Here is a 23,190-nt window from a genome sequence, read left to right as displayed (position 1 = left end):
GCACAACCCCTCATATGCGACTATACAACAAAAATTAGAGAATCATTGAGTTTGAGTTTCTGATTCTTCATAATAAAAACCTTTTCCGTAAAGTTAAATCATCAATTTTACACAGACCCTGTTCTGGTTCTACGCCCTCAGATTGATCTGCGCTCCTAAACAAACACTAGTATTGTGATGTTGTCACATCCTAACTATGGAAACTTGCCAAGAGATTACCGATAATAATGGACTTTGTGTTTACCATTCCAATATTTATATCAAATTCTAGTGACTCATAGCTTGTTGTCCTCACGTCACAGTTTCCAAGCATTTTAGGCAGTACTAACATACGTCGTATCATTAGAGTTCATCAATATAGTAGCATTGTTGTTAATAGGCAACAAGTGTCTGAAATCGGTCATACTCCTGAATGTTATGTTGTGCTTGAGACCCCTTATTTTATTTGTAGCTTTTTGACAATATTGTACAATGTCAGATGACCAAGAAGCAGTGATTGTAACTAGTGCTATGGACCCAGCATCAGTTGGTGTTGGTAATGTCCATGTTCAGCGCGATGTTGAAGATCAAAATAATGGGAGATACCGGAACAAGCTTGGCCGGATCCTTGGAATCGTTCAAGTCTGCCTGGGTGCTATATCAGTGCTGTGTGGACTCATTACACTTTTCATCTTCTGGAATGAATTGGGCTGGGCTGTTCACAACTCATTGTGGTGGGGATGTGTGAGTATTTTTCTTAAGGTATATTTTGTATGTATACAGTAACAGTAATAATGGCATTTGTAATAAACCCAACAACACTGTCCTTCCATTCCCGACAGGGTCGGTCAAATTTTTTTTATTTATTGTTGCTAAGTTGACTGTATTTACATGTATTTTTATAGGTGTGCTAAAAAAATGACTCAATTAAAGTACTCTAACTTTAAACTTGATTTTCTCCGCCTATTTCTTTTACATGTACATATCAAAATAATGATCATTTTATGTTATGTAAATGTTGTATTGATCCCTGGGCCTCAAGGAAGAACAGATGATTAATTGTGTTTTCAACTCGGATTGAGTGTCCCAGGTTAAAGAAGAAATAAAACAAAAAAACAAACTAAACAAATTTAATTTACTGGTTCAATTTCAATGCATTATTTGATCACCATCAAGCCCAACATATCTGAGGTCCCTCATATTAATAAGGAAAATTGTGCAGCCAAATAATTACACCATTTTAGGCAGATATGATATGGTGATATATACACAAATGTGGTCCAAAGTTAAGCTTTTATTTTGCTTTTCAGATCAAAATAAACAATTTAGTATAAGTGGCGGAATGAGGTGCACATATCATCATATATGCTTTTTCTTTTACAAATAGAAGCAGATGCAAACTGTAAAATTAAATATTTGAAAAATTGAACATATTTTATTAAAAATATAAAAATAAATAAATAAATAAATAAATAAATAAATAAATAAATAAATAAATAAATAAATAAATAAATAAATAAATAAATAAATAAATAAATAAATAAATAAATAAATAAATAAATAAATAAATAAATAAATAAGAAACAGACAAACAAATCTACTTCTCTTTGCTCTGGGGCACTCACATAAATGGTCTGTATGCATGCATGACAAAAAAAATGATGCATTTAGGGTCTAAAAACACTGATTTTCAAGAATAAGGGTAGCTTTCTGAAACTGAACAACTTGTTTAAGTACCTTTTCAAATGTTTGGTAATTACGAGTCCAAAAAGGGTACATTTTTTTCATTTTTGTTAGCCAAAAACTCATTAGGAGGTAATTTCTATATTAAATTACCTTATTAAGGGGCTAAATTTGCTGGTCGGGTAAAACTCGTTTAGGGGTGTTTCAAAAAAAATTTGGTCACGTCACGCATGCGCATACACTATCATACTTGAGTGGTCCCATCATGGGTCTTTGCTGTTCACACTGATGGTCACCTATCACAACTTCAGAATATATGAAAAACAAGCTTTGAGACTTTTTGCCATAAAGCTGATGAGAACCAATTGGTTTCTAAAATGCTGCAATGGTGGAATGCCTTCAAGGGAGCCTTTTAAAAGGGCCAGGTTTGGCAGGACATTTCTTACATTGTACTCTTTACTTCAAAATGTAAATATATCTGTGTAGCATGTTCAAAAATAATGTGGGCAATATTGGGTCGTTCTGTCTTTGGAATAAGATACTAAGGTTAATTATATCACTCCATTCAACATTGACATACTTTGATTTTGCTCACATATTTCAGGTATACATTGCTGCTGGTGTCGTTGGGATTGTTTCTTGGATTCGTCAAAACTGTGCTGTAAGTTAATGTAGTAAATTATGTTTTTGGCAAAGATAAAACCTAAAGCGACTTGAGCGTAATCCACCATATTGATTTATCACAAACTGACACCAAAATAATGTACCTCCGGTATTATTGTCTGAAATGGAAGAGTACATAATTTGCGCCTTTAACATGTTTAAGGGTTGAATTTTGGAAACTTTCGGGCCTCTTAACTGCTAAATTATTGGTCCAAAGAATATAAAAATTCCATTTTTAGAATGGCAATGACCTGATGAATTCATTTGTGAGGTCAAATTTGGGCCAAAATGCTCAATTTTGGAGAAACAATCCCCCAAAACATTTTTTTTAGATTAATTTTTAAAAACTAGATAAAAGATCTAGGACCTGTTTTGTTTTGTTTTTGAATTTTGATCAACTTTGAGAAATTTGCACCAAAAATGGTCAAAAAATGCTAAATTTTCAAAAAAAAATCATGATTTTTGCCCAAATTTCAAATATTTTTGTCGTTTTTAGATGAGGGCGATACAATATCAGTTGTCTCCCCCACATTTTGACAACTTTAATACTAAAGTCACAACAAGCACATGTTGTTTGATTATAATAATGGCTTCAATTGGGACATCATTTTGTAAACAATTCAACTTCTCACTGAGGACTCCTCTACTATAAATAGTTATGGGGTAAAACATTGCACCAAATGGCTTCAATTGGGGTTATAATTTTTGAAAAAAATTGGAACTTCTCGGGGGCACATCCCCCACAGACACCCTCTCTGCCGTGAGCGATCGTGGTGCTCAATTCAACTGTTTTTATTGCCCCCCCCTTTCAGAACAGATTGATGCCCTATCTGTTATGGAAGGCAATTTATAAAGAATAATATAATTATTTCTCCAATTATGAAATAGTGTATTTAAGCCTATTCTTCTCTCTGACCATGAAATTAATATGTTGATCTGTAAACTACCATATCGTTGTTGGACAGGAAAAACTTCCTTTGTGTCATTGGCCCCTGAACATGTTGAAAGCAAAAAACCCCATGTAACCGGTTGGCAGTTTTGTTTTAAACATGTTCAGGGGCCACAAACACATAGGAGGTTAAAAATAGCATTAGTTTTTTTAAATTTTTCTCTCTACAGATTGTGGGGTACATGGTAATGTCAATCATTGCAGCAATTGTGGCTCCAATTCATGTTGGCCAACAAGCATATATATTCAGTCAAATTAATCAACACAATTATAATGGGGTATGTATTTTGCAAACAAGATGAGGTTTCTGGCAGGAACAGGCACAGACTAATTCATTTGCTAGCACCCGGCTCACCATTCCACAATCTAGAAAGAGAGCTGGAAACTCTTCATTTGGCTATTTCTGGACCACATAATTTGAAATGGGCATGGGCTCAGTAGCATAGCCAGGATTTCAGTGTGAGGGGGCAAAGCCACATTTGTCAATTTTTTGTCCCATTTTTAGTCATTTTATAGACACTTTACTCTTTGCCGTCCCCATTTTATCCTCCAAAATTTTCTCCAGTGGCAGCCCCTCCCCCCCGCTCCCCCTGGCTACCGGCCTGACTATGCCCCTAAATGGGCTTCCGGTAGCTATCAGGGAATCAATGTCTGTGTCCTCGGTTCCAAAGCACAATGTTTAGATATTTCACAATAGGTTTAGCCACTTTGAAAGTGACTTTGTCACTATCTGGCTATCCCTGCCAGGGGTTCTCTTGTCCTTTGTTTAAATTGTTCCTGGTTAAGGCATGCCATCTCTCTATTTTCTCCAACATGGGTCAATTCAATTTCAATTTCTTGCTTTATGACCTTCCATGGCTTACATTTTTATATCTTTGCATGTGTAATTTATATATTTATGTGTAATTTTGATATTGTGCAATATTTTATATGTATATGTGTCTTTTTGCTGGCAAATAAAATGATATGATATGATATGATATGATAATACCCTCAAAACAACAGATGCGCAGTCATTAACCTCTAAACACAACATCATGAATAATGATGTCTCATTATGTCATATATCATAATAGTGTTATGTAAGTTATCAAGGAGAAGACATTGAAGAAATTTGATTGAAATGTGCATTGCAGAATAACTCCAGCTAGAACCAATGGGTGCTTCGCCTACAGGATCTCATCAATCTGTAGACAAATGCCATGCACATAGTTATTCCACACACCGTCTTCACTAAGTAAATAATTATTTTGTATAGGCAGGAAACGATCGAACCGGTCTATAATGCTCCGCCAGTTGCAGAGAGTCACAAAATAACTCAGCGCGGTAAGCGATTGGTATTGGTATCTCATTGGCTAAAACCCCTGCTAAAAACTATCGCTATTATAGCTTAGCGATCATGTTATTAATCTAGCTGTTTGAGTTGTCCTTCAAAATATCCATGGAAGATTGATTATTCAGTTGTAGAATGTCGGACAATAAAGCTTGTATTTACACAGTCTCTATAGAATTGATATCTCAATGAATTGTCCAAATCGACTCGCATTTCTGAAGCACCTATAATTGGATTGATATGAATTGTGTGACCAAACCACGCTCCTGTGCTTTAGGCCTGTGCTTCAAACCACGATCCTGTGCTTTAGGCCTATGCTAGCTGGTGTGTTTACTATTGATATGATAAAATCTCAAATCCTTGAATATATTTTGTTATTTTTTTCATTTGAACAAGACTTTTTAAAGGCTTGCATATGTGTTGAAACAATCTGATAACCTGTACTCTGCATATTGAATTTCTTGCTTGCGTCTTGAAATCATAAACTGGCAAAAAAATTAAATTTGCTTGAGTTAGAAACGTGAAAAGGGTAATGAGCATGTATGCAGATCGCAGCAGAGCATGCGTATATGTGTAGTGGAAAAGAAAAGTTATGTATCTATTGTACCAGTGGTGTTCATACAGGTACAGATGGTGTGTTATACTTTGCCTGGAGTGCTTGACCTTTTATCTCGAAACTATTCAACCACGGCGGAACAAAATCGTCATACCGTGCTGTTGAATAAACTAGTGGTTCGCCCTACTATCATGGCGATTTCTGACACGAAGGTATAGGGATGGTGACACTGTCCCAGTGAGTGGTTGCATTTACAGTGGACATTCATCCGATTTTGTTCCGTTCCTTTGAAATTACTTGGTTCTTTTTGCCTGTAAACATTTTTTTCTCTATTTCCTACAGGCCATCTGGCCTTGGTTCTTTTTTATCATCGCTGGCTCAGCTGGGCTTATAGAGTTTATCATAGCCATATCATCTGCTGCATACTGCTGTAAAGGTGCTTACTGCTGTAAGTGTTGCTGGTCTTGTTGTTGTGATTGTTGCTGTGGACCAGCTGCTGTCCAAGACACAATGACAGTAAGTTAGTTACTGCAATACGCTGGCAAGTGATGTAATAATCAGATTAACTACCATAGTAATAGGTGAAAACAATTTTTGAATACATTGCGCTGCACTACAAGTAAACTGAGCTCAAAAAGAAACTTATAATTTTTTACAACTTGTGAATAACAAGGTCATATCTTAAAATACTGTCAATCAAAATGAACCAAACTTACACACAGGATTACCTTAATACTCTACTCAAAACACATGTCAGTAACCAAGCAGTTGTCCAACTGACACAACAGCAAAATGCACTGTCATGGGACACCTTCCTGGACTTCCTTCACTTTCACAGCCCAACAGTTGGCACCCAGGACAAAAAAAATCTGTGAGAATGCACACGTAAGATCCTTGCACAGATGATAAAACGGTGCTGCTTTCTGCTTTTCATACATTTTTTTCATGAAACAGGGCTGGGCTGTGAATGTGGTCCAGGAAGCTGTCCCATGTCAGTGCATTTTGCTGGTGTGTCAGTTGGATAACTGCTTGGTTACTGACATGTGTTAAGAGTAGAGTATTGAAGTAAATCTGTGTGTAATTTTGGTTCAATTTGATGGACAGGATTTCAAGATATGACCTTGTGAAAAATTATAAGTTTCTTTTTGAGCTCAGTTTATGTTGCAATCATCACATGTGTATGTCTGCAATCATAGATTGAATACAATACCGGTCTTTTCAAAGATACTACATGTAATCTTACAGGTGCGAGTGATCAGCATTATAGGGTTCAATGCAGAGGTACAGCGTGAACGTACCAGTGCAGCGGTATATTCAAAAATTGTTTTCACCTATTGCTATGCTAGTTAATCTGATTATTACATCACTTCGCCAGCGTAGACTTATGGATAGCAATCAGCCCTGCCCAAGTCATATATACTAAGGAAACCGCCGTGGGTACAGGGCATTGATCTTGTTTACTTGTCACCTATGTTCTCATTCCTTTCTATCTCCAATAATATATATTCTAATAATATCCTTGTCTTTTCCCCTACCATTTAGGTGCAGTATGGACACCAATCAAATCCTAACACTGAGTCCAACCACATCTACCAGTCCAATACGCCATATGAAAACCAACCAAGTACACCATACTATCAAGGATTCAAGTAATATAGAATAGAAACACAGGGGAGGGTCCCAATAGAAAGGGTGGTGTGGGAATTCAAATAATATAGAAACACAGGGGAGGGGTCCCAATAGAAAGGATGGTGTGGGGATTCAAGTATTAGAAACACATGGAAGGGGTCCCAATAGAATGGGTGGTGTGGGGATTCAAGTAATATAGAAACACAGGGGAGGGGTCCCAATAGAAAGGGTGGTGTGGGGATTCAAGTAATATAGAAACACAGGGGAGGGGTCCCAATAGAATGGGTGGTGTGGGGATTCAAGGAATATAGAAACACAGGGGAGGGGTCCCAATAGAAAGGATGGTGTGGGGATTCAAGGAATATAGAAACACAGGGGATGGGTCCCAATAGAATGGGTGGTGTGGGGATTCAAGTAATATAGAAACACAGGGGAGGGGTCCCAATAGAATGGGTGGTGTGGGGATTCAAGTATTAGAAACACATGGAAGGGGTCCCAATAGAATGGGTGGTGTGGGGATTCAAGTATTAGAAACACAGGGAAGGGGTCCCAATAGAATGGGTGGTGTGGGGATTCAAGTAATATAGAAACACAGGGGAGGGGTCCCAATAGAAAGGGTGGTGTGGGGATTCAAGTAATATAGAAACACCGGGGAGGGGTCCCAATAGAATGGGTGGTGTGGGGATTCAAGGAATATAGAAACACAGGGGAGGGGTCCCATTAGAAAGGATGGTGTGGGATTCAAGTAATATAGAAACACAGGGGAGGGGTCCCAATAGAATGGGTGGTGTGGGGATTCAAGTAATATAGAAACACAGGGGAGGGGTCCCAATAGAATGGGTGGTGTGGGGATTCAAGGAATATAGAAACACAGGGGAGGGGTCCCAATAGAATGGGTGGTGTGGGGATTCAAGTAATATAGAAACACATGGAAGTGGTCCCAATAGAATGGGTGGTGTGGGGATTCAAGGAATATAGAAACACAGGGGAGGGGTCCCAATAGAAAGGGTGGTGTGGGGATTCAAGGAATATAGAAACACAGGGGAGGGTCCCAATAGAATGGGTGGTGTGGGGATTCAAGGAATATAGAAACATAGGGGATGGGTCCCAATAGAAAGGGTGGTGTGGGGATTCAAGTAATATAGAAACACAGGGAGGGGTCCCAATAGAAAGGGTGGTGTGGGGATTCAAGGAATATAGAAACACAGGGGAGGGGTCCCAATAGAAAGGATGGTGTGGGGATTCAAGTATTAGAAACACATGGAAGGGGTCCCAATAGAATGGGTGGTGTGGGGATTCAAGTAATATAGAAACACAGGGGAGGGGTCCAAATAGAATGGGTGGTGTGGGGATTCAAGTATTAGAAACACATGGAAGGGGTCCCAATAGAATGGGTGGTGTGGGGATTCAAGTAATATAGAAACACAGGGGAGGGGTCCCAATAGAATGGGTGGTGTGGGGATTCAAGTATTAGAAACAGATGGAAGGGGTCCCAATAGAATGGGTGGTGTGGGGATTCAAGTAATATAGAAACACAGGGGAGGGGTCCCAATAGAATGGGTGGTGTGGGGATTCAAGTATTAGAAACACATGGAAGGGGTCCCAATAGAATGGGTGGTGTGGGGATTCAAGTATTAGAAACACATGGAAGGGGTCCCAATAGAATGGGTGGTGTGGGGATTCAAGTAATATAGAAACACTGGGAGGGGTCCCAATAGAATGGGTGGTGTGGGGATTCAAGTATTAGAAACACATGGAAGGGGTCCCAATAGAATGGGTGGTGTGGGGATTCAAGTAATATAGAAACACTGGGGAGGGGTCCCAATAGAATGGGTGGTGTGGGGATTCAAGTATTAGAAACACATGGAAGGGGTCCCAATAGAATGGGTGGTGTGGGGATTCAAGTATTAGAAACACATGGAAGGGGTCCCAATAGAATGGGTGGTGTGGGATTCAAGTATTAGAAACACATGGAAGGGGTCCCAATAGAATGGGTGGTGTGGGGATTCAAGTATTAGAAACACATGGAAGGGGTCCCAATAGAATGGGTGGTGTGGGGATTCAAGTATTAGAAACACATGGAAGGGGTCCCAATAGAATGGGTGGTGTGGGGATTCAAGTATTAGAAACACAGGGAAGGGGTCCCAATAGAAAGGGTGGTGTGGGGATTCAAGTATTAGAAACACAGGGAAGGGGTCCCAATAGAAAGGGTGGTGTGGGGATTCAAGTATTAGAAACACAGGGAAGGGGTCCCAATAGAAAGGGTGGTGTGGGGATTCAAGTAATATAGAAACACAGGGAGGGGTCCCAATAGAATGGGTGGTGTGGGATTCAAGTATTAGAAACACATGGAAGGGGTCCCAATAGAAAGGATGGTGTGGGGATTCAAGTAATATAGAAACACAGGGAAGGGGTCCCAATAGAATGGGTGGTGTGGGGATTCAAGTAATATAGAAACACAGGGAAGGGGTCCCAATAGAATGGGTGGTGTGGGAATTCAAGTAATATAGAAACACAGGGGAGGGTCCCAATAGAATGGGTGGTGTGGGGATTCAAGTAATATAGAAAGACAGGGGAGGGGTCCCAATAGAAAGGGTGGTGTGGGGATTCAAGTAATATAGAAACACAGGGGAGGGGTCCCAATAGAAAGGGTGGTGTGGGATGTGTGGCTAAGAAGAGAGGGTAGCATTTTCTTTCTCTAAGGCAATAAAAAAAAAGTCTGTCTCAGACACCCACACGCATTGCTATGTGAACTTCAATTAACGATTAGCACTATGCATTGGCCATAAAATTCTGGGTTTTTTTTCCATATGTTCAATTATTTTTTGATATTTTCAGTGTCATATCATATCATTGTGTATTATATTTCTGTTGTTGAATATAACAAAGAATATAAACATTGTGCCTTGACTGTAAAAAAAAAATCGTATAGGACTACTTAACTCATTAAAAAAAACCATGGCACCAAATGTGTTTGAGACAGTCTTCCCTTTTTTTTTAGGGGCCTAACCTGATTTGTTTGCTATATTTGCAATGTTAACATATATCGCAACTTAACATGCTTAAATTGAATCAGCCAAATGTGTTCACATTTGTAGGTCAACAGCAATTTTGACAAAGCAATGAGGACATTAAGTCCCAGCCAAAATACTAGTATCCAGTTCAGGGTTTTCTTTAACGCACAAAACACGCCAGTATTTACGCGTTCAGGCACTTTTCTGACTCCTTCAAATCCCTAGTTCCAAAGTCCAATGCGTATAAAATCTTGAAAACGTACGCGTTCAGATATTGCAAGAATTGAATAGAGAAACACCTGATATTGTGTATTTATTCTCGGCTTTTGGCATTTAGGACCTATAGGCCTACTCCCGATATGTAGGACAACGAAAGGCTTTATGGACCGGCATTTCACAATTTTCAGCTTTTCAACTGTTCATATTTAAATTTTACACAGTAATAGTGCCAAAATGGTCCACCAAATCGCTTCAATTAGGTCTTCATTTTGCAAAATTTTCCAAGTTCTAAGGGGGTTACATCTCCCTTCGTAGTTGATAAACAAATGGCCACTTTCACTTCTGCTAGCTTCTGCTTTCGACATTTGCCAATTTATGTTTAACACAATTTATAGGCCTACCATAATAGGGAAAACTTGTCATCCACGAAAGACTCCATGGACTGCTCATTTCACAAATGTTCGGCTTTTTTAAACTAAAATTTTACACATTAATATTGCCAAAATGATCCACCAAATTGCTTCAATTAGGTCTTCATTTGGCAAAAGTTTCTTACTTCTCAGGGGGAATCTTTAAATGTTATTATTTTCTTCTAAAATTTCCCCCACCCCTTCTGACTGCTCTAGATCCGCCACTTCTCCAAACAGTGGCGTAGATTTCTTTTTGACTCGGGGGGGGGGGGGTGGCTTGAAGTATAGTGAAACCAGCACCTTTTGGAGAAAGAATAAGTTTATGGTACAACAAATTTTGCCATTTTGAAGCTTAACTGTTGAAATATGGTGCAAAAGTGGAATAAATTATGCAGAAGCGCAAAAAATATGCACTTTTGGGGCTAAAATGGCCAAATATGAGGTTAATTTGGTCAGAAACCCACATACAGGCGTCAACATTGGGGGATGATTGTATGGACCATCTCCCTGGCAAAATATTGGGGAGATTCCCCCCCACCATCCCAATCCGGATCTACGCCTATGGCTCCAAAAAACACACATATTGTTAAAAATGTCTTCAAAAATAATATTATAAAAATACCCCTTGGGCAATATTTTGACTCCTTCAGAGGAAAAATTCACAATTGAAAGGGTCAACAAAATTTGAAAATACCCTTCAGCAAAATGCTTAAAGAAACCCCTGATCCAGTTGGATGTGTCACTTTGAGGGGAAATATAATGTAGAATGTACCATGGTCCAAATTAGAAAAATAAACAAAGGGACCACTTATATTAGGGGTATACATGTGTGAAACAGTTATAATATTAACATTCAAAATATGTTTCAAACTTGCTGCAAAGCTGTATAAGAGAAATTTTCTCAAAATGTGAAGTTGTTGATATTTTGCATTGAAGCTCAAAATCTCATTTGACAATTTCTGGGCTCATTTGTGTTGGATGGCCACAATGTTCGTTAAAATTATGTTCAAACTTCAATTTCTTGTATATAATGTTCAGTTACATTTTCCTATGTATCCTTTAATTTGTATTTGAATTATACTATTTTGGATGAGAACCATACTAGATCATTAAATGTAAAAACATATTTGCATCTTTTGAATACAGGATCATATAATTATGATCATGAAATTTCAAAAGCTTATAAACGCTATTATCAAACTTTTTGTGTTAATGCTACCAACATCTGTCCTAAAAATGCGAGACTTTAATTGACACCTTAATTAAGTGAATGCCGAGCAACTCTCACCTCAAGCTTAGTAAAGTATTTTTTGAAACAATGATCAAAAGTAACACATTTTCTTGCCAACATATTCTTTTATCATTTCTTTATATTTGACCAGATATTTTGGCCTATATCGCAAATTAAGAAAAATGGATATAGTTTTTGTATCTGAACTCTTGAAATATCAATTGTAAGATACATGATGATGAGGCTCACTCTGTTATTTTCTTGCCAACAGGCCTTGTCTTTTGAAATATCCAGGAGTGCTACAAATCACACTCCTCAAACCATTTGGGAGTGCTGTCGGAGTGCTAAAAATCACAATCCTCAACACATTAACACATTTTTTTTAGGAGTGCGATTGACTTGGGGTCATTTAAGGAGTGCGGAGGAGTGTGATCGCACCCACACTCCTCAAAAGACAAGGCCTGTGCCAAACTGTATATATTGCAAATATGAATTCCACCAATTGTATTGTAAATACTTGATTTATAATTACTTGCTTGTAATTGTGATATCATTATTGTATTACGTTTTGAGTTTGTGTGCCATACTTGATTTGTAAACTCTTATAGTGTTTTGTACATATGAAAAGTAGATCTATTGCAATATTTAATTTTGTATCATCAAATAAAAAGAACTGTTAATGACTAATATGTGTTTTCCTTGTGTAATGTATGGCTGTACCTTGTATCTACAAGCTTTTTAGAACCATTTTATATGATGGTTCTTTAAGAATAAGAATTCCCTCTGAAATATATTGTTTAAGACATAAACTATTAAACTCAACCCTTACTACTATTATACTCCTGCATATGTTGGCAGTTTGTTAGTTTCATAGGCTGTGACACAGACTACTCTGGAGACCTGAAGTGATGAACCAAGGCTCTTGTCACACCAAATGCAGTGGCATTGCCAGGGGGTGCAGTTGCCCCCCATGAGAAGTCTTGTCCCCTCCTCCTCCCCCTGATGCTGGCCATCCTGATGTTTAAGATTTTAGGCCTTTTTTGTACTTTTTAGCTCATTTTCTTTACCATTTTGGTCAAAGTTTTCCCCCCGTAAAAATTGGTTTGTCCCCCCCCCCTCTGAAAAAACCAAATGTTAAAAAAATGGACCATTTTGACAATTGTATGAGAGAAATCACAAACAGTTGTAAATTAATATGCGACTATTATATTCAAGCTTGATACACCAGGCAAGAATCCAGGCATGGGCACATTGCCCCCCCCCCTTTTCAAGGGTTTTTTGCAATTTTGTTGGGAAAAAAATAAACCTTCTTTGTTTTGCTTTTCATTTTAAGACCCCCGCCCCCCACCTCTCTCTCTCTTTATTAGGAAGGTACAAAATCTATAAGAGCTACAGACAGATCTCAAGCTTGACGGTTAATATTTCTACAGGTGCAACATTTGAGTAAAATATAAAGCAAATCTAAGGTGGTCAGGTGGGAGACCTCCTTGATTTGGTATGGATAGACCCTAGATTGTTTTTCTTTGATGCTATATAATGTACATGTACATATATAGTGCATGCTAAATGATAATCTGTATTTGTTTTGTCTTTCTTAGTGCAACTGTCTGCTTTGTGGAGAGTTAGGCAAAGCTAGCATGTAGTGGGATGTATATTCTTTAGCACATGAATATGTTTTCCCTGCGATTGCTCTCAAGAGATTCCATCAGTTATTTTAGGCACAAAATAGACTTCTCCGTAGTCCACTTGCCCATTGTGCATGCTCTGGCATAAAACTCTTATTCAGTTGTATTAATTTGTGTACAATTGTATATTTTCACATCTGATCTTTTCAGTCTGTTTGTTAGCTTCCCATGTGGACTACTGACTTTGGATTGCAGTTAACATGCTTTTAAACAGTTGGCTATGGAAAGATTGTCAAATTTCTGGCCTAAAATTGGCCATGATGTAATGCATCTATGATAAATGGACCTGGCTTGTGATTGGTCGCCCAGATCTCATTACGGTTTAAATCCTCCGGGCACATGCCATTACCATTAACTACATCGTACACAACTATCTGTGGAATTTGATATATAGGTAAATCAATATACAGGGGGAGTATCCGAGTATGGGTTTCAAAATAATTAACCCTAGCCAATCACATTTGAAAAACATACTCCCTCTGTGGAAGATGTTTTTTTAATCTTCCACAGGGGTATGGCAGATTTTAAATGAAATGCTTTGATTGTTATTTTCAGGATCATCAGATGAAGATGTTGGAGTGTGTGATGTTGATGAAGAAGAGAAAAGTAGACGATGACAAGATGATCAGTGAGCCACCATTGAAACAACAGAGAACACAGGTCAGTTGGACATCTTCATAACCTGAATATTTCTTTAAAAAAATATAATCTTGAATAAATTCATCAGTGGTATGCTTTACTAAACTTTATGCATCATCTTAAAGGAAGTGTCCGGCAATCACAACATTATGTCTTATATTTTAGAAAAATAATTATCAATAATTATTTAAAACAAACTCATATTAACCATAAAAACGAACAAAAACAGCAATCTCTCAACACACGATATTCAAAATCCCCGCGCCGACATTTTCTAGAGCAATGACGTCATGGTTATTTGTGCTCATTTGTCGTTAGGCTTCATTGAATTATTAGGACGTCATTGCTCTAGACAATTTCGGCGTGGGAATTTTGAATATCGTGTGAGTTTCTAACATATAAGACATAGTATTGTGATTGCCGGACACTTCCTTTAAGTTTCAAAATCCATTGGATACGATGCATCAAAATTCAATTTCACAAAGGACATGGGGGAGTATATAACTTCACTTTACAATGATTTACATGTACTTAGTGAAATTGGTCTGTGGTCTGTAATGCACTATTACAATTCTTGGCGCAGTCCTTGAGCTTGCTGATGGGTTCCTCTTATCTTATTTAGCCATGTGTGAAAAGAATCCAGTTACACCAGGGTCACACAATAGGTTATTACAGGTGAAATACATACACCCCCTATGGAAGACATAACCTTCATCTTCCACACAGGGAGTGGAAATTCCAAATGGGGTTACCTAAACGGAATACTCCATTTGAAATCTACACCCCTATGTGGGATACTAAGGTCTCATAGAGGATGTACTCCTATGCATTTCAACTGGAATAGCCCAATGGATTTTTTTTTCTGGCCAGTGAACGAGGTGCAGATAATTTCATGACCTGATTCACTTTAATAGACAATCAGGACCCACTTCAGTATGTACAATGTATGTACAAGTTGCATGGGTAAAACAGAGTGAAACAATTCTCAAGGTGTATAATAAAAGTTAGAGATAGTAAGCTACATGTAGTTGTAAGAGACCAGAAATGGGTTGAATATTAATTGGTAACATGATTCCATTGTTTTAGGAATCATGATACTAATTACCAATGAAGAACCAAATCATAAACAGATTAAGAGTCATGAATAATTGATAGCTTGCTAGGTAGCACCAACATTCTACAAACAAAGAAGGCCAGTAGTGCTAACCACTTCATTATCATATGAATGATCATTTAAGATCAGTCTAAACAACCAGTTGTGATTCCTCATGATATGAGCAAAGAGGTAGTCAGACCTCCCAAAACATTCATAGAAATAGGCCCAGCAATCATAATAGTGTGTTTACCAACAATCATCTTAAGTGGCCTCTTATCATATTAATGAGAGAATGATCATTATGCTTTAGAAACTTAGTTTGGAAATGCCCAGAGAGTTGGGGCTGCCTGGAAGATCTAGTGGGCAGTCGATCTTTGATCTCAGCACTGAACACACTCATACCAATGAGCCTCTCTATTAACCGATATATATTAACAAGATCATTAAAAGACATTAACAGGTGAATCAAATATATATTGTGTCGCCTTTCATCATTGTCTCAACATTACATTACTATGGACCCATGCATGTTGAAGGAAATCAGCCTTCAACATATAGTTTGCATCTGACATCACCTGTCAATCAAACTCATAAACAGTTGGTTTATGATTTGTTGTGAGGATTGAAATTTTAGAATGCAACAATAAAACAGCATGCCCTATGGTAAGTTTTTCACCTTCAAACTTTCTTTCTTGAAGGCATCATGTCAACAATGTTTAGTAAAGTTGCTTTTTGGCTTGTAGAAATACCGACCGACATCTTTCACTATTTTCTGTGATTCTGTTTGTCAGATTAAGGCACCAGATGACTCATCCTCCCTTTTACATGCTACTACAGTTTGATCAGCTCGTAATATGAGGGAATTGTTAGGCTTTAACCACTCCCGCCAAAAAAGTAGACCCACGTTAAGAGTGATGCAGTTGGCTTGTCTGGTCTGTATTGTGCGTATTAAATGAAGTAGACAAAGTATAGGACATGAATTAAAATTTGTGATATTTCTGGTGAGTTTTCACAAGACACTTCTCGAAATGAAAATAGTTGATATTAATCTGCGATGTTATAAGACCCGCCTATTACGAGCTGATCAATCACAGGCTGTGGGGAGTTCGATTTACAGGATGATGGTCAGACACAACTTAGGTCGTGTTCTCACTACAGACATGGGGTCTCGTACCTAGGTCCGAGTCTACATACAAGTGGACTCAGTCCACATTGATTTCGCGTTCTCACTAGCACCAAAATCACACCAAAATGCTGATGTAGGATCGACTCCACTTACCCGGATGTTATAATATCAAGCACGTCGAGGCATGGCCATGACGTCACAAATTCTGTTGCAATGCATGTTTTGAGCCGAACTCACAGCACAAATCAAACTTTACGATAGTAGACTATCAATTTTAGCGAATTTTGAAAGATCATGTTTTATTTACAGGCCCCTGATATATTTCTTCAATCTATGAATATGTTATTTTGTTATATGTATTTGGAAAGATCTGAAATAAACAGCTAGTCTAAAAACTGTTATTTTATATTGGGCCTATACGTGTAAAATGAGAGAAATACATCGGGTTGTTTAACTGATTTTGGTCAAGCACGCCGATTCACACGCAACACAAATTTTTGATTGGTAATTTTAACTCAGTCTAGCAAAATGTACACCTCAAAAACGATTCATATTAAACCTGAATATCCTTTTGTACTATCCAATAAAGCCCAATGTCTTTTTGTTTAATTCTGAAACTGGATAAAATCTGTATCTTGCAGCGATGCCGTTGTTTTCACAATGCACAAGAAGCATGCTGCTCATCAAACTACGGCAAGCATCTCGAACGAACGCCGTGTATTTTCCCCTTGACATTCCGCCGAAAAAATAAATGTTGTAAATTACATGAAATAAAGCCTGTATAAATTTGTTCTATAATACCAGCTATGAATTTTTAAGTTGAAAATGCATGTTTAAATTTTATCATGGAAAATTATATAATGTAGACATGTATAGGCCTATAGTACAACGACGGCCGTCAAGGTTGTGCATTTCCGGTATAAGTGGATCGAGTCCACTTGTAAACGAAGTTCTCACTATGCTGTTTGATACCACGCCCCAGGTACGAGATCTACCTCAATGAGGTGGTCTCGATGCTACATCCTGGATGTAGGATCGAAACCACTTATTTCGCGTTCTCACTATGCTTGGAAGTGGACTCGATGTAGGATCGAGTCCACGTCCTGGTATCAAACAGGCATAGTGAGAACGCGCCCTTAGTTTCTTTATCTCATAACCCATTCAGCACACAATCATTTACTGTGTCTATATCGGCATGCTGGTCCAGGGCAAATTTGATGTGATCAGCCAATGTTGAAGTGATTACTGTGTTGTGTTTTTGTTTACATGTTTACTTTTGTTGTTTGCAGAAAACATTTGAAGCAACCAACCCATCTAAACAGGCAGCAAAAGAAGCAGAGCTACATAGAATCATGGACCAATCTCAAAACATGCACCACATGATGGTACCCAATTATGAACAAGGCATTCAACATCATCCTTGTCAACAGCCCTACCCAAGCATTACTGAGCCACGGTGGAATCACATCACACCAGGGACAGCCATGATAACTCAAAATATGCTGTATACTCCACCGCAAAATGTATCAGGGCAGTTTGCACCCCCTCAACAAATAAATGATTATCGTGGGCCACCTCAAAATGCATACGGACAGTGTGCACTACCTCAAAATGTGTCAGGACATTTTGCACCACCTCAAACTGTACATGAACCATGTATCCCACCTCAAAATATACAGGGACAGTGTGCACCATCTCAGCATATACAGAGACAGTGTGCACCACCACAACATACACAGGGACAGTTTGTACCACCACAACATATACAGGGACAGTGTGCACCACCTCAAAATGTACCAGGTCAGCATGCACCACCTCCAAATGTATCAGGACAGTTCACACCAACTCAAAATGTACAAGGACAGAGTGCACCACCTGTTAATGTACCAAGACAGTTTGCTCAACCTCAAACTGTACATGGACAGTGTGCACCACCTCAAAATATGCTTGGACAGTATGCACCATTTCAAAATGGACAGTATGCTTCACCTCAAAATATACATGGACCATGTACCCCTGCTCAAAATATTCAGGGACAGTGTGTACCACCTCAAAATGTACAAGGACAGTGTGCACCCCCTCTAAATATGCAGCGACAGTGTACGCCACCTCAAAATGTACCAGGTCGGCATGCACCACCTGCAAATGTATCAGGACAGTATGCACCACCTCAAAATATGCATGGACCATGTACACCAGCTCAACATATGCAGGGACAGTGTGCACCATCTCAACCTATACAGGAACAGTGTGCACCACAACATTATGCACCCGGTCAATTTGCACCCCCTCAAAATGTACAAGGACAGCATGCACCCCCTCAAAATATGCAGGGACAGTGTGCACCACCTCAAAATATGCAGGGACAGTGTGCACCAACTCAAAATATGCAGGGACAGTGTGCACCAACTCAAAATATGCAGGGACAGTGTGTACCACCTCAAAATATGCAGGGACAGTGTGCACCAACTCAAAATATGCAGGGACAGTGTGCACCAACTCAAAATATACAGGGACAGTGTGCACCCCCACAAAATGTACAAGGACCGCAAAATGTACGAGGACAGCATGCATCCCTCAAAATGTACAAGGACAGCGTGCACCCCCTCAAAATGTGTATGGACAGTGTGAAACATCTCAAAATGTACCAGCACAGTTTGTCCCACCAGCTCAAGGTTTGTATGAACAGTCTTTGACACAGGTGCCCCCTCAATCATCTGGACCAATGTCATCAATACAGCATCAACAGCAGGGTAATCAGCAGTATTGTCAGCAACAGTTTCAGTATCCACTGCCTCAGCATCAGCTGTATCATAGGGACAATCAACAGCAACCACCACCTCAATCTCTTTATAATCAGCAATACTATCAGCAACAATGTCCACCTCAACATCAACATCAGGGACTACAGCAGGAAATGCGACCATCAGCCCCACATTGTCCATATCCACATCATTCTCCACCACCCTTTCTTCCAGGACCATCACTGCCACCTCAAGCACCCCCACTACCCCCCTCACCAGTAGACACAAAGCCACCATTACCCTTATCCCCTTGTGCTCAACACTCATCAGGATTCAGTCTGGATGACATTTCTGGGCATGTAAACTCCAGTACTAAAGGTAAGTCATTGGCTATTTCAGTTGAAATCCACACACCCTCTATGGAAGACATGACCTTCATTTTCCACACAGGGTGTGTGAATTTCAAATGAGAGATTCCATTTTGAACACCCCTATGTGGGAGAGAGTAAGGTCATGTCTTGCATAAGGGTCATGTGGATTTCAACTGAAATAGCCTATTATAAAATGTATTATAAAACTAATATTATTTGTGAAAGTAAAATTTTACATAAAACTTTATTCTGTTTATTGTAGCAAACTCACATTGTGATGACAGACAAGCTTAAGTTTAGAATTCAAGCTGCTATTCAGCTAGCCAGGTCTTCATCAGGTCAACAGCCTAGCTTTGTTTGTAAAGATATTTCTGTTGGTGATACTAAAAGTTCTGTTTCTGTAGACAGGTGTTTGGGTTTTAAAGCCATTCTTTAATTGATTGCTATGAATAGAAAAGATGGAAGATATAATTTGGTTCCCTAGAGTTTGGTAGCGACGTATGTGCGTATTTCTCTTGCAGCAGTTAGACGGGCAGAGCGTACACGCACACATAGAAGGGTTGTTTGTCGGCACGCTTGCGGTGCAAACACAAAAAAGGTTTACGCCACTACCAAACCTGAGGTGAACCAAAATATAGCCACCTCCTAGTACAACCAACAGCAAAGGAAAGAATATATTCTTTGGCATGATATACAAGATTTACAGGGATGTGAGAGTTACGCGTTTTCGTGAATTTCAGCGTTTTTAGCTTGCCTGCGTCACGTTTTTATTTTTCCGAAACTAAAAATCCGCGTTTTGCTTTTCCCCAATGATTTATACATTATATGTTGTCCGTCCGTCTGTCTTCCATTAATTTAATGTATGAGACTAACTTACGTTGCGTGTATTAAACCTGCATATGAGACTAATTTGCGAAAGATGACCGCATGTATAGAGATCTGTGGTAGGATGTGTAGCATTGTGTAGTATCATATCATATGGCAGCGGTCATCGGACGTTGCCGTTTGGATCGATGTTTTATTTACGACGCCATTGCAGAATTGTTTCATGTGGGTTGTCGAATTGTACCATTTTCAATCGTAACCATCCATCTAAAGTGTGACAACATGTTTACTAAAAAGCACAAGGAATTAAGAGAGGATATATCATGGCTACCAGGATTGTAATTTTGTCGCCAATACTCACATATGTGCAATGAAATATAGCTTTTAATCTTCTAATATTTATGATGAAATACGCACAAATACGGATGGTAGTAGGTAAGCTTTCTATGCGTGCTTCGAACACACTAACGGATACTTGTTTTTTTCCGCATTTTTGGAAAGCTCCACTCGCACCCTGGATTTATCAGTGGCATATTGACCTGGGTATAACTTACTCCTAGCAGAGTACATGTAGCTACAGGGGTGTGATGATGTCATTGATCAAACCTTGTATAAAAAAACTTAAAGAATTGACAAATGTCTAATAAAATTAATCAATTTGAGAACTTTAAGGCAAATATTTGGTCATTTTAGGATAAAAATGCTTAATTTGGTACATCCAAATTTAAAGAGAGTAAACACTGGTAGTAGGGCTTAGCAATATTGCCCCCTTACAATGCTGATAAGTCTTACATGTTCTGGAAACCGGTTTTAATTAGTTATTCACAATTTGTTTTGTTGGTCCATCTTTAGCAATCAAAATGGAGAAGAATGTTGAAACCGGATCAGATATAAAGCCTTCTGTGGAAGAGATTGAGTGTTATATCAAGCAAGAGAAACTAGAGACTACTACTCAAAGTCCTGTAAGAAGACAAGGCAGCAGGGATGCACCACAAGGTAGGGAGAAATTTTGTTGTTGGGCAGGAAAAACCTCCTATGTGCCTGTGGCCCCTGAACATCTTTAAAACAAAAGTGCCAAGAGGTTACATAGGAGGTTTTGCCATGTTCAGGGCCAGTGAGCACATAGGGGTGTTTTTCCCACCCAACAAACATTGGTTTCTGAAAAGCAACAGGTGGCAATGATTGGGAAGTTAATTGAAGTGATGACTGGATCAAAAGCTGATTACTACATTAATCTCTTGGCAACAAAATCCAGATATTGCAGAGATTTGACACTCCTACTCATGTTTTAGCCCAATCCTTATTCAGTTTGGTTCAGGCTTGCCATGTTGTCCTGGCATGTTGCTAATCTTTTATATATCAAACAAATAGTTTGATGTCCGATCATAGTTTATAATACAATATAATAAGCTGCACTGATACAAATTTGACTTGTTTGTCAAAACTTATTCATTTACATCAATGCTGTGTTTGAAATATTACACAGTGTGTTCCACATTATCAAGTTGATACACTGGGATAGCAAAGTGTGATGAATGCTATTTGTTACATTCAAGAAATTGTAAATTTTAAGATTTCAAAGCTGTCTCTGTGTACTTTATCATAAGTGTATTAATATTGTTGGTATATAATTGTACTGCAATTTTTATTATACAGATGCAAGAAAGAAGACAGCAGATGTTGCTCATTCTGCAATAAAGGAAGCAGATAAAACAACAAATGAGCAGAAGAAAAGTACTAGTGAACATCAAGGAAATACCACTGAAGAACATGCTAGGAAAGTTAATTCACCTTACTTTATAGATGACAATAAAATTCAAGGAAGCATTGATACATCAAACCATATGACCATAGCTGATGAAATTGTTGACAGAGCAACTGAGAAAACTCAAACATCTGCTGATCAGCAGAAGGACGGTTGTGAAGAAAATCAACAGGACACTAAAGAACATGGTAAGGAAATTGAAACACTGTGTCCTAAAGTCGCGAATAACATTCAGGGAAATGTTGATACATCCAAACATAATTCTGCAGCTGTTACAATTACTCACAAGGAACCACAGATACATCTGGAAAAAGTTGGTTCTAAAGAATATCATCAAGACACCAAGGACAAGGCCGAGCAAATCAATGCTTTGTGTCCAAAAGATGTCAATAAAATGCAGGAAAATGTTGAGTCAATCAAACGTATTCCTGAAAGTGATACAATGACTCATAAGAAATCACAGAAAGCTATGCAACAGGAGAAAACTGGTTTAAAAGGACATCAGCAGGACTCCAAAGACAGTGCCAAGGCAATCAGTGCTTCATGTCCTAAAGATGTGAATAAAACTCGGGAAAATCTTCATCCGTCCAAACATATTTCTTTAACTGATAACATGACTCAAAAAAAACCGCAGAAAGCTATGCAACAGAAGAAAAGTGTTTCTGAAGGACATCAGCAGGACACCAAAGACAGTGCCAAGGCAATCAATGCTTCATGTCCTAAAGATATTAATAAAATTCAGGGAAATGTTGATCCGTCCAAGCATATTTCTTATACTGATAACATGACTCAAAAGAAAGTGCAGAAAGCTATGCAACCAGAGAAAGATGGTTCTAAAGGACATCAGCAGGACAACAAAGACAGTGCCAAGGAAATCAATGCTCCATATCCTAAAGATGTGAATAAAACTCACGGAAGTGTTGATCCGTCCAAACATATTTCTTATACTGATAACATGACTCAAAAGAAACTGCAGAAAACTATGCAACAGAAGAAGGGTGGTTCTAAAGGACCTCAGCAGGACACCAAAGACAGTGCCAAGGAAATCAATGCTCCATGTCCTAAAGATGTGAATAAAACTGTAGGAAATATTGATCCGTCCAAACATATTTCTTTAACTGATTACATGACTCAAAAGAAACAGCAGAAAGCTATGCAACAGAAGAAGGGTGCTAAAGGACATCAGCAGGACACCAAAGACAGCGCCAAGGAAATCAATGCTTCATGTCCGAATGATATGAATAAAACTCGGGGAAATGTTGATCCGTCCAAA

The 23,190-nt window shown here is 38.5% G+C and overlaps 1 protein-coding gene across 1 annotated transcript in view; it reads left to right on the top strand.

The window, feature by feature from the left end:
• Nucleotides 1–18,908, top strand: part of LOC140137340 (uncharacterized) — a 50,785-nt gene extending 31,877 nt beyond the window's left edge. The window contains exons 4-5 of the mRNA XM_072158982.1: nt 13,907–14,011; nt 17,502–18,908. Coding sequence (XP_072015083.1) covers nt 13,907–14,011; nt 17,502–18,908 — 1,512 coding nt within the window. The remainder of the gene's footprint in view (nt 1–13,906; nt 14,012–17,501) is intronic.
• The last annotated feature ends 4,282 nt before the right edge of the window (nt 18,909–23,190 follow it).

Source organism: Amphiura filiformis, chromosome 17 (assembly GCF_039555335.1).
Source record: "Amphiura filiformis chromosome 17, Afil_fr2py, whole genome shotgun sequence".
NCBI lineage: Eukaryota > Metazoa > Echinodermata > Ophiuroidea > Amphilepidida > Amphiuridae > Amphiura > Amphiura filiformis.
Note: the sequence above shows the minus strand (reverse complement) of the source record. Positions and strands in the feature narration are given on the sequence as shown.